This window comes from Epinephelus fuscoguttatus, linkage group LG12 (genome assembly GCF_011397635.1).
Source record: "Epinephelus fuscoguttatus linkage group LG12, E.fuscoguttatus.final_Chr_v1".
NCBI lineage: Eukaryota > Metazoa > Chordata > Actinopteri > Perciformes > Serranidae > Epinephelus > Epinephelus fuscoguttatus.
In genome coordinates this window covers 35,874,834-35,888,044 of record NC_064763.1, presented here as the reverse complement: position 1 = coordinate 35,888,044, position 13,211 = coordinate 35,874,834, and the positions used below count along the sequence as shown (strand labels likewise).

Below are 13,211 nucleotides of genomic sequence, written 5' to 3'. Positions count from 1 at the left end.
AATGAAAACTGAATTTTTAGTTGACAGGGTTTTTAAAAAAAAAGTGGGGTGGATATTTTTTACAGTGTGTAGTACGTCTCCCAGCCGGGGAAAACCCTGATATCACTAGCGTATAAAACAGCGCTGGTCTTACACTGGCTCACAGAACCCGCTTCTGATCAAGACAGATCGACAAGTGGATAACACAAAGACCGGGAGAAGCTTCTCTGGAGCAAACCCTGACCTATCGGACTATTCTTGTGCATTTTTCCTCTTACGGATCATAGAACAAGCAAAGTCTGTAAGTTATTTGAAATTCATTCATCACTTCTACTTGCATTGGAATGACTTTGAGTTAAACATTTTTGCTGTTTTTAACAATAAATACTGTAAATCTGGAATACTTATAGAGGAATATTAAGTTGTTTGTAGCTTCTGACATCCTTAAATTACTAATGTTGTGATGCGTTTACATTTTGCGGATGGGAAAAATTGGCGTTGTTTTTGCGCACCATGCATCCAGACGGACTGTTGTTTATTTATCGACAGGAGATAACTGAACAGAGATTAAGTGACTTTTTTTAACCAGTGTGTATGGTATGCATGCAGCAGTGCAGGAGGAGGTGTGTGGTCTCCCCGCGCAAAGCGGGTCTTTGAGCGCAAGTCTCCAAATGCCCACAGATTGGATAAGGTCAAATGCAAGATCCCCCCCCCCACCCACCCACAGAAAGAAAAAAAATAATTCCGCGTGTATTTGAATGCCTTCGTGAATGCAAAAGCCAGGTTGGGTCTACCGTGACCTTCATAAGTAGCGCTCACTCCTACGATGTGAACGCCCCCCTGTTCGCCTGCATGCCCTGGCCGTGAACCCTCCCCTTGCGCGGCCAGCAGGCAGCGATAAATCTACCGCGAGACAGATGCGGGAGTGGATTCATATCAAACACTGCATTTCTCTTCCATCTTATGACTCCTTCCCTCTGTTGCTGTATATTTTAGGCAAACATGCCCGTGTCAAGGATGAGGATGAGACCATGGCTGGAGCAGCAGATCGAGTCAAAGGCAGTCTCGGGTCTGAATTGGGTGGACAAGGTGAGATAATTTCCTCCTTAGACAAACTGGATTGGTTAAACGGCATTTGCTGAGAGTGTGTAGGCGGCATATTAAAAAATGAGAACAGAAACAGACTGAAATGTATTTGTTGTAGGGCGCGGGCGTCACCTTTATTGATAAGGGAAGTGATCTGCAAGGCTGCACGTGTCTTTATTTGATGTTTGTTCCCTTGCTGACCACGCAATATTTGCATGCTACTCTTAGAGTTGTTTGTTTGAAGCACCGTTGGGATGGATTTTGGTGCTGAACAGATGAAAATAAATTACTATAGTAGAGTCTTTATGAAAAGGAAAACATCTGGCAGCCTTTTACAACAAACACCCTTTGACATTACAAGCATGTGAAAAAAGAAGTTAAGAGTTGGCTGTAACCCAAGTTGGGTCTCTAACTCACAGATGTTACAGCACTACTTTATCTGTGAGAGGGAGATGGGCAAACGCCTCAAAGAGAAATTACGAATCTTAACCTTATGTGACCAACCGTGGTTCAGTCTTTAAATAAAGACTAAAACTTGTTTGGTGTGTGTTCTTTCCTTCTGTGGCTGCTGCGACTGTGCTACGCAAATAAGATTTTTACATCATTTAAGGCCACACAGTAGAAAACTGCTAACAGTAGCCCACAAGTTGGATGCTCCGTTTGAATGGCAGCCTCTTGCAAAATTTGAAAGTATGCACTCATATTTGTGTTTATTCTACGTTGAACCTTCGTTCCAACTCAGCATTTCCTTTTGTATTTTCCAGGATAAGACAATGTTCTCAATCCCCTGGAAGCATGCGGCTCGCCACGGTTGGGAGCTGGACAAGGATGCAAGTCTGTTCAAGCAGTGGGCCATCCACACAGGTGAGCAAGCATGAATATGCACACAAACTTTGCAGACTACGCAGAAAATTCTTCTACTTTTTTGGTGAACGAAAGAAGGTATAAAACTAATTGTGCATTTTGCAGGGAAATACGTGGAAGGTCAGGCCTGCGACCCAAAGACATGGAAAGCCAACTTCCGCTGTGCAATGAACTCACTGCCTGACATCGAGGAGGTGAAAGACAGGAGCGTTAACAAAGGCCACCAAGCTGTGCGCGTCTTCAGGATGCTGCCTGCCAGCCCAAAATCTAGAGGTGAGACAACTGACAGGAAGCGAGCAAGCAAATACGTATTAACACTGTTGTGCAGCGGCTGCTGATCTTTTTTTTCATCATCAAACAATGAGCTGTTTGAGTGACCCAAATGTTTTTCTCTCATCTGCACAGATAAACGAAGCAAAGCAAAGGAGGCAAAGACAAGGAAGAAGGTAAATACTGCAGATAGCTAATGACCATAATGATATTGGTGCAATAGCTCAACATACAGCTGCAGATGTCTGGCTCCTAAATCTCACGGATTGTGACCTCATCCCTTCTGCAGAGCTCAATGATCAAGGTGGAGGAAGACACAGACTGCAGTGAAGCTCAGTCTCCCATGGACGAGTCAATGCCAGACGAATCTTTCTCCACTCAGGAGAACACAGTCGACAGCACAGTGCACACAGAGCAGCAAGGTGAGGAAGAAAATACGGATAGTTGAAGAATTAACTTGAGCAGTAATTTTATTTCATTTAATTTAAGGTCACAGGTGTGTTAGGAATAAATTTGCCACTAGAAGCTGGACCATCAGGGTATTAAATGCTCTTGTTTGTCTTTGCAGATTTCACATGTGTGTCTACGTCTGAAGTTCCTGACTGGTCTTTGTCAGTTGAGATCGGCCCTGAGAGCTTTCCAACCAACTTCTGCCACAGATTTGAAGTTTCACCTGAGCACAGCACTGGTAAGACAACATCACGTATGGCATACTTGATAAGAAATCGTTTAGGAATTCAAACAAATAGATTGACATCACAGTGCCGTACTCACGATCCCTTCTTTTTCTCTTCCTCTCCCTTCGCTGCGGCCTTCCAGATTTCGACTATGGCGACGACATTATCAAGGTAAGCATTGCCTCTGGCTCCCACTCTTATCTGCATGCATTTTTCATTGACAGGAATACCCATGTTTGTCTTATTCTGCCTGTTTGGCATGTGTATTAATAGCCCCCAACAATAATATAAGACTGTTTGGTGTGGGGAAAGTAGCTCAGAATATTATAGCCATACTCAGTCCAGTGTTGTTCTTTCAGATTTGCCAGCAACTGGAGAAAGAAACAAACTGGATGTCAAGCAGTTTAGACGGCAAGGGGTTCCTGAGCAATGAAGCATGCACCAGTCCAGGGAGCCAGTGGAGTGAATCAGCATCTTCAGGTAAATGTTACAAGTTGATGGGTCAGATGGACAACTGCCTCTAAATCCATCTGCAACATTTGTGCCCTTCAGAAAAATCTAGATATAAATGTGTGTTTCTGCAAGGGTTTGTTCAGGTGAAACACACTTAGTTAGCATTTCTCAAACATAATTGAACACTTTATTCCAAAATGCAAATTTAGTGAAGTCAAGTAAAGTGACAAATTAAAGGGGGGCTCTGATGATATAGCATTGCACACATGAGCAATAGGTTAACAAAATTAGGGTCAAATTTGAGATAACCTGACTTTTAAGGATCAAAAATGCTGCATCCTACATTTCCCACAATTCAGCATAATAGCTTTGCATTAGACTACAGTCCACAGGCCAAATTTATAACACTTGAATGTCACTTTTTGAAATACCTAGTGTTTAATAATTTAAGATATGTTCTTCACCATCCTGACCTTTGTTTTTCCGTGTTTGTCTTACAGTCGAAGAACTAGACGACATACCTGAGTACATAACTTTGGGCACAGGCATCACAAATTCCACAGACGACCTCTGGAACAGCTTTTGTCAGCAAGTGCCCTTGCTCTGAGATCTTTAGGCTCGGACAGTGCTCTGACACTTTGGACTTTTTTTAAAAAGTGCATTCTGCCCCCCAGCCTCCCTTTTTGAGCCTTCCTCCCAGTTAACTCAACACCATCATCATCATCATCCCTCCAGTCCGTGATGAGCTGTCTCCACCACACTCTAAGCTAACACCCGCTCCCCGTCCTCACCTGTATGCCGTGACGATCCGTAGCAGTTCAGAGAGCTTTCCTCATCTCCCTCAACCTCTGTATGAAGCCATGAAGAGAACATATGAAGTGCACTGATGTGTTAGGAAAACTCACATGCTGTTCATTTTCTACGCTATTGGCTGGTTCAAGGCATTTTGGTGCTCAGCTTTTTTTGTGTTGAGTTGTATTAGCACAGACATTGTGGACTTCTGTGGATACATACAAGGTAGATAATACTCACCTCAGAAATGCAGATTTTCTTATTCATTATACTCAAATATATCATGTGAAATCTATTTTTTCCGTTATGTAAACAAGTTAACTTCAGTTTAAGGGATGAGGATACGTTTGTCTTAACTTTTGGTTGAAGCTCTACTTCAAAATCTTACAGGTTTTTGCTCAAGGCAGGTGGAAAACAATTTCTGTACATAGTTTTTGTTTGTGTTTGTTGTTGTTTTTATATAAAAAATAAAAAATCTTAATGTGAATGATTATGTGTCTTTATTGTGAAGGGCTGTAAGTTTATGTCACAGAGATGAATGACTCTGCTCTGCTGTGGTTAAAACGCACGACTCGCATGACCAGATGTTTTTAAGCCTAATATTGGCACGGATAAGCCTTGCTGAAGGAAGGAAGCGGACCAAAACGAGCCTGAGCAGCCCTGATATGTGAGCGATCCCTGCTCTGACCAACAAATTTCCTTCCAGTGGCAAATTAACTGTCTCACTGGAATATTTTAATATCACTAAGTCCCAAAACAGAGTCTTAAAAAGCTCAGAAATGTATTTTAAACAACACAACAGCTCTTTTTAGTGTTTTATTTTTAACCTTATTGCACACAGGTCAAACTGGGTTAACAAGTTTGGGGAACAAAACAAAAACATTCTCATTTTAACAAAGTGTGCTGTGAGATAAACTAGTTTTTCCACAAAACACTCGGTGAGGACGTCATGACAGAGAGGAGGAGTTGTCCTGCATCTGGCCTGTTACTGCAATAAATTATATTATTGATTAACATGTGGTGTTTTGTTAGTAGGTAGACAAATAGTAAGTAGTTGCATTAATTATTTGTCCTTCCCCATCTGGGGTTCCCCTACAATCCCCACAAATTATGAGGAAGTAATGCTGTTGTGTAATTCACTTTCGCCATGCATGCTGACATTACACACAGTCACTGTAAATGACAAGTAACATTAAGATGAAGGGTGTGAGGAATCAAGCCTGGATTTTGATTGACTTGATAAAGACGTCTACATATTTTTGGCAGCTGTCATTTTCTTTTATAACAAACCACTGAGCTGGCAGAGCACACTGAAGAGCGAGATTCTTTTCATTCATTGCAGGACTCTTCCTGGATTTGTCCAGGTGTTTGTTGATGACGTTAAGCTGCACAAGTAGACTTGTTAATCCAGTTGTAAGATGGAAATGCGATGATAACAAGTAGATGGTAGCTGAGAATGTGCCACAAAGAAACAATTTGTGTGTGAGGCCTTCTGCAGGGAAAGTCACACATTTCCTAGTAGATTTTAAGATTAGAAGCAGAATGGATTCAGCTTTTATGCATGTATTTTTTTTCATCACAATGGACTTCACAACCTGAACGTCTCACCCCATTGAATAAAATTAAAGTTTTAAATCTGGATCTTTTAAGAGATGTCTGGATTGTTTCAGATGCTGCTGTATGTGCAGCATGTGCTCCTGTGTGACTGACTACATTTTATTATTTCTTCAGCTGTGCTCAGGTGTCTACAAGATCTTGATCGTTTCCTTGAACTGCTTGCTCTATTTCTAACTGACACACTTCCTGAAATGCCTCTCAACAAAGTTCAGGACAAAGAGGCAAGGCAGGGCAATAACATAATGCTGCCAATAAAAGCTTGACTGCTTGCTATTCAAGTAGTTTGTGAACACCACGGTGTCTGTAATTACAACTGCAGCCCTTTGTTCAAAGCAGGAGCTGCTGTTTTGCATTGCACTCTTGTCTGTTGAGGTTATTGCCACTGGACAAACAGGTGTCTCCTCCTTACATACAACCCCTTTTTTAATCAGCATTATTACTGAGTGTTGGTGAAAAGTGGTCCAATAGTAGTCCACATTTTAGGTACTTGTATTTTACTTTACTTTCTATTTAATGGTACTTTGAACTTCTACTCCAAAATATTGTACTCCACTATGTGTATTGGACAGCTGTAATAGCTACAGTATAAATTCAGATGAGATAGAAAACAGATTACATTCAAAATAGTTACATTTGCTCCAATCTGATCGTCTACACCAGTAAAATTCTGCGTATGCATTAATGCATCCAGTAATATAGTATATAAAAGACAGGGCCGTTGCTGAGATTGTAGAGGTTAAGAGGTCACGCACCTTTTAAAGTTCCCCCTCCCACCTCAAATCTATATATTTTTAATTGTTCAGATTTTTTGTATTTTTTTTCCAGGTCAATACACACTCCTGCCAATTTTATTCAACAACTCCACTGATCAACTTGTAGCGGTAAGAGGCCAAAAAATGCAGCATTGCACCAGTAAAATCAGTGAAGACAACGACTGCTAGCAAACGTGGATGTAAACCACGCTGGATTTAAAATACTTTTGCTTTATTAGTTTTGAGGGAAAAATGCAAAGCAAGGCCAGGGATGGGCAGTATTTCTATTACTTGTATTTAAAATATGTATTTCAATTACATTGTATTACAAATTACATTTGTATTTGATAAGGCCGATAAAAAGCAAATGTAATTTGTAACAAAATACTTGTGAGTGGAGTAATTTTGTATTTAAAATACTCAAAATGCTTTCTCCAAGGATCAAAAAAACAAAAATAATAGGCTACACATTTCCTATAATATTGGATGTAACAATATTTTTTACTTTTTTTTTTTTTTTTTTAAATATTTTTATCTATATGGTTTTTTTAAACTTGGGCCATTCAAAGTGCCCTTCAATGACCTAGTGGTCTGTTTTACTAGACTGTGCATAACATAGGAAATTGTATGTTGTGGTTGATGCTTGGGATGAGTAGGCCTAGGCTACAAATGAACTGCCTCACGTGGGATCAGTAAAGTTGTCTGAATCTAGATCTGAATCAGTAAATAATACTTTAGGGTAGCCTACATGCCCCTAGCTTTTTCTTCTCTTTTTCATTTGAAAAAAGTTGAACACAGGGCTCCAAAGGCTCCAAGTTAGACAGCAAACAAGTTAACTAGCTACAGTAGCTACAGTATCTTTTTGCTCACCGGATGGACCCACACTACCAGTAGACTACCTTGCTGCTCACGTCTTCCAAGTTCAGTGTGACAGATGTCAACTGGCTTGATGTATGATTTATGTCTGGGTCTGGTGACATAGCCTATTGTATAACAATAAACATGGTGATGATAGTTATAATATCAAGCTAGCGATGCTTATGCTAACTGTCTAGGTTAGTGCATAGCCAGTGTTTAGCAAAGCTAGCGATCGATGCTAACATGCTAATAACGCTAGCATGCTGTCTAGGCTAGTGCATAGCCAGTGTTTCTGTTTCAAACCTGAATACTCTGCTATAGTATGACTGTGAGAAAACAAGCGCAAATTTGCAACAGCTGCGACCAAATTTGCTACTATCACATCATTAATGGATGAATCATGGTTGTTCTTTCTGGCATAGTTACTTGTGGTCTCTAATTGCAGCATGTAATTCATGTAAAAGTTTTTAAGATTTTTTTATGGGCATTTTTTGCCTTTGATTGATAGGACAGTGAAGTGTGAAAGGGAGAGAGAGAGAGAGAGGGAGAGGGAGAGAGAGAGAGAGAGAAAGACATGCAGCAAAGGGCCACAGGCTGGAGTCGAACCCAGGCCACTGCAGCAACAGCCTTGTACATGGGGCGCCTGCTCTACCACTAAGCCACCAACGCACCAGCAGCATGTAAATTTTGAGCATTTTTGGTCAAGGACTTTGAGTTATTCACGAAAAGCTCTGTGGACCAACCGACCAACCAACTGGCCGACAGAGTGATGGGTCAGAGTGGCCAATAAAGCTGCGGGTCGCTGCTAAAAAGAAAAAGAAAAAAAGTATTTTCTGTATTTGAAAATACAAAATACATTTTTTTGATACCTTTATTTGAGGGGTATTTTGTATTTTGTATCAAAATATATTTTGATGTATTTTTGCCCATTTCTGACTACAGCAACATTTTTTAACCACTTTTTAAATAAATATTTAACCAAAAACACATGGATCTGATGCCTAAACATAAGACAAGAGTTTTTATTATATTTTTTAAATTAAAATATAACCAATATCAAAATGTTCCCTAACCTAAACCAAAGTGCTCTTGTTGCCTTAACATGAGACAGGAGTCTGGAAGCAAACCTGAAGTTCTGGTTTCATGATCCTGCTCTTTGTACACCTGCCACCATTGGCTGAAGATAAATATGGCTTTTCACTCAAAAATAAATTGGTAACAAAAAAATCTTACTTTTAATTTACTTTGTTTTTACTTTTAATCACTCACAGACTTCCACTTATATATGTCTTGACTAGAACTCTTGAGTATGAGCCCCTGCGTCTCAATGAGACTCTGTCTAAATAAAGGATAAATGAAATAAAACATGTCAGGTGCAAATAAATACAAAAGCAATTTTACTTCAGAAATGTATAGTTTTATTATAAAATCTGAATAATAGCACAGATACACACTTTCATCATCAAACCATAACTTCCAACATTAGGCTTTATTTCATTTTTATGAAAAAACTGGTTATTCATGGCAGTTTCATTTCTTGCTCCGATGTTATTGTACATGAGCATACAGTGCATTTGCTTTAAAATACTGTGACCGAGTGGCTAAGCAGCAGGCTAAATAGCAAATTAATCATTCACTAATCAAACAGAAGTCAGGTTGATGCTCTGCAACTGTACGTTAAACGTTCAATAACTGTATATGAATTACCCCTTTTGTTCAGTTTATGACGTCTGTTTGTTTTTTCAGCTGGCACTATAAAATAGCAGGTCAACAGCAGCCAAGCATATGTATTAGATAAAAATAATATTCAATTAATTTTGTTTTAACTAAAATTAATTTGTATATTAAATCAGTATATTAGAGATATGTGTTTATTGGCAGTTCCCGAGTCCTGAGGTTGGTAAACTCCAGACAGAACAAACTGGAAAAAAAGGATATGAAACACAATAAATACTGACCCTAAACCTCAGTGGTCATGCATGTCCATATTTTCTTGCTGAATATATACAGTATTTGCACAAATCCCACAGTCTGTGTCTGCCTTAGTTTCAGACATACAGTTCCTGAATAGACAGACGGCCATCTCGTCTTCCTTCCTCTGCTGCTCATGTAGACATGGAGGGCACCAGGCAGATTTCTAACCTATCAGAAAAGAAAACGGTTTATGATTAAACACATTCATGCAAATATCTATGCACTGTATATATGTAAACATTCACATTTGTGATACACGTCTGTCATCTAAAGATGGCACATTTAAAATCAGCAGCAGCACCTATGTGCTTGACATGGTTCCTTTATTTGGTTGCAACTAAAAGCAACGAAACAAAGGAAGCACCCCCATTTGTTTGGATATTTTGAAAAACTTTACACGTTACATTTACAAATCTTCCAGATATTTTTGGCAGATCTGACAGCACACAATGAGAATTTGAGAAAACAAATAAGAAAGAGAAAGAGGAGAAAAACTCTGAGGAAAGTTGCAAGGAAGTGTGTTGATCTGAAATAACTTAAGAATCGTGAAGTGGAAGTTCCACAAAAACATAGCAAATTTTGCATTCAGTTGCTAAATAGAGCAAAAGTTCTACCAGTAGTAACCACAAAAAGAAAATAATGGCACCCACTTAATGCCAACGTAAACTCAAAACAAGCAGCTAGAGGTCAAAGATACAACAACGGCACTAAGAAAAAAAAAAGGAAGGTATTGACAGACTTCTGTGATGTCTGGTGGGGCAATTTTTCCTTATAACAGCAGTGAGCAAAGAAAAAAATAATTTGTATTTATCATACTTTATCCATTAGTGTAAAGAGCAGCAGATAAAGTGGAGTCAGTCCAAAGAACATGAGCTGGTGGGTAAAATAACCAGGGCAGTGAGACAGCAATAAACCAGTTCCCTAATTGCCATAAGAAAATGATGGCATAATATGTTTCTGCAAACCACTAATACATTACATTTCCATGTTTCTAATACATCATATTAACAATGTATGACCACTGTTTGAGACCAACAAACAACAAGTCTTTGCTGTGTTTCCACTGGCTTTTTGGCGGGCATAGTGCCAGCAAAAGACATTGCTTTGCACTGCTGGGATTGTCCGCCCCCCAAACGGGGTATTTCAAGCCAAAACCTGATCTTTTCCTCACCATAACCACGTGATTTTTATGCATAAACCTAACCACGCATTAACCACAGTGTTGTTGGAGCATGAAGTTTCAGTGTATCGACTACATAACAACATGCAAGTACCCGTGGTTTGCAGAAACCTTCAATGCCAGCATTTCCTTCTGGTGATTGGGTTTCCTTTTGTTCACGCTTTTTACCCTCAAACTACACTGCTTTACCTGAACGCTGGTAAATTTTGGTGACATTTATATTTTATAGGCTCTTCAACCCTCCACCTGAGTTTCAAGAGATTTTTCCAAAGGCCATTTTGCTATCCTGCTGTACCCCCACTGTAACTGTGAAATATATCTTTCCTCAGAATATCAGTGTTGTATACTCTGCTCTGCTCAGACTCCAGTTTTGTTTCCCAGTACTGCGCCCTGTACATACTATTTACAAAAACACCTGAGTGTAATTTCTTTTCTCCTTTCTACTAAATTGCCCAATCATTAATATGATTCCCATACTCTCACTGTATTTTCTTCCACTGTAAATACAATTTAGTATTTTATTATTACCTGACTCATACAATGAAATTAAATTAAATTAAACCTATATTTCGAGTGTTAGGAATTCCTTGATTAATAGATTAGCTGATTGGATTTTATGGCGTTCAAACACACTGCTTATTATTCAGTGTGTGTTATCATCAGTGGTTTAAGGTCAAAATGACAGCTTGGGATTTGATCAAAGTGCAGGTGGAAAGTGATGGTGCAACTGTGCGCCTTAATCATCTGTACAATTACAAAGCAGGGTTCATGGGTCAATTAAGAAAAACAAGTGAAGCCCAATATTCAGGCAGGTTTTCTGTCAAATACAAAGATGTTTTATGAAAGTTTTTTTGGCATGAATGAGTCGCTCATTGCTGCTTCTCTAAATGACTGTCAAATAGCTGATTATTTAAAAAAACACTTTACTCATTTAAAGATTACACAATATAAGCATTATGTCCAGTTATTTTTGCTGAACACTTTCTGAATATATGGTCGTTACAGAGGCGAAATAGGACTGCAAAACTGTCGAGGTAAAAATGATTCACCCATGACTCCTCTTTCCAAAACATCTGATACAGTACACAGCACAGTGTAAATAAACAACAGGTGACACTTCTGTAAGACTCCAGACCAGGTGGAGGAACAGGTGCTGATATGGTGCCAGTACGAACATGGGGGGAAAACACAATGTAGCAGACAATGATGCTAACTGCCTTTTAAAATTTTTAAATATCTTTTAGGACTTTAGGACTTGTAATTTTCATTAAAATGTTTCTGAAAGATATGACAACATGTATAAATCCAGGATTTTGTAAATCAGTGGGTGTTTAGTGTCATGGTGATTGCAACCAAAGACGTAGTACTAAAATAAAATAAAAAAATAAAATAAAATAAAGTACACATGGCAGAGTAAATAGATAAACTAATATACACAGTGATGCAAGTGGCTTTACATGTTTGTTTGCAGTATATGTCTGTGTGTGATTTAAGTACACAGATTTAAGTAAGTTTTAAATCTGTATCATTAGTGATAGTTTTATGTACTTTAGTTTCTTTGACATTACATAAATCGATTTGGACCCTCTGGATGCCATTTTGATCTGGTCAACTGTATCAGCAGGTGTTTCTGATTAACTGTGTAGTCTGTGGTTGTTACTGCAGAGCCAAGTTATAAATCTGCTGCAGCAGCACAATCGGTTCATGCAAACAAAGGTCAGCGAAGAAGGAAGTGGAAAATGCCTCCTGGGAAGTGCTTCAACTGCCAAGAGGCGCTTATAATAATTTATTAAGAAAATGTTGACACTGCTGCTCACATACCACACGCCCTGATCAGGAGGCAGAAGACAGTTAATGACAGAGGTGGTGACTGATGGACGTGTTGGAAATGCCTGGCTAGGCACCTGTTGTATATCCGAGCCAGCTGAGTGTCTATCTGTATTTCTTTACGTGTGCTTAACCCAATTATTTACAGTTTTTGCTTTTATTGCCCCTTCAGGTTGGACAAATCTTCTTATGCCACTATGTGTGTCAGTGTCACATTCATAGTCTGCATCAGCTTACTTTAGTCCCTGACTGAGTGAAAAATCTAAACCCAAGACTCCATATTTTTTTAAGGCTGCACCATTTTGTCAAATGGAAATATTTTGATGTCTTGGGCAACATAATCCAGACAGTGATAGGTTTCTTCCCACAACATAACTGGACTAACAAATACAATACATTCTCGGAGACAGGGTTGAATTTTATACACATTCCCCCAAAATCAAGCCTGAAATGTTTGCTATCTTTGGAAATTTGAAAAATCATGAGTGTATTTAAGATGCTAATCCAGCTACAATATTCCTGCAACTGTATGTAGGCACAGTGACCACATTATCAGGTATTAAAGTGTAGGAAAATTAATTTCCATATTGTATTTGTAAAAGGAAAACAGTGTTGGACTGTCTCTAAATGAATACTGTCCATCTTTAAAACTAAATCTAAAAAAGTCTAAGCATTTATTTTTAAACAGCCAGGCACAGTAGTTTTCAGCAAACATTACTCAAACAATTATGAATAGTACATTTGATTGGGGACTATTTTCGACCGAGGATTAACACACAGTGCACGAATGAGTATTTACAGCAGGTGGACAGTGTATGTGGTTTTGACGTAGTGTCTGAGTTCATAGTAATATAGAAACATCACACCCAACGCAACAGTCAA

At 38.9% G+C, this 13,211-nt stretch overlaps 1 protein-coding gene across 2 annotated transcripts; it reads left to right on the top strand.

Moving 5' to 3' along the window:
- Positions 1–122: 122 nt before the first annotated feature.
- On the top strand, positions 123–4,608 carry irf1b (interferon regulatory factor 1b). Of its 2 annotated transcripts, XM_049592429.1 has the most exons (10): positions 124–280; positions 976–1,068; positions 1,830–1,929; positions 2,035–2,202; positions 2,335–2,375; positions 2,489–2,621; positions 2,768–2,887; positions 3,019–3,047; positions 3,236–3,356; positions 3,830–4,608. In XM_049592429.1, exons 2-10 carry the CDS (start codon positions 982–984, stop codon positions 3,934–3,936), a joined length of 906 nt encoding a protein of 301 aa, XP_049448386.1. In that variant the 5' UTR covers positions 124–280; positions 976–981; the 3' UTR covers positions 3,937–4,608. The 2 variants fall into 2 exon arrangements, with proteins under 2 accessions (XP_049448387.1, XP_049448386.1); XM_049592430.1 differs by lacking the exon at positions 3,236–3,356 and having other exon boundaries at positions 123–280.
- Positions 4,609–13,211: the final 8,603 nt, after the last annotated feature.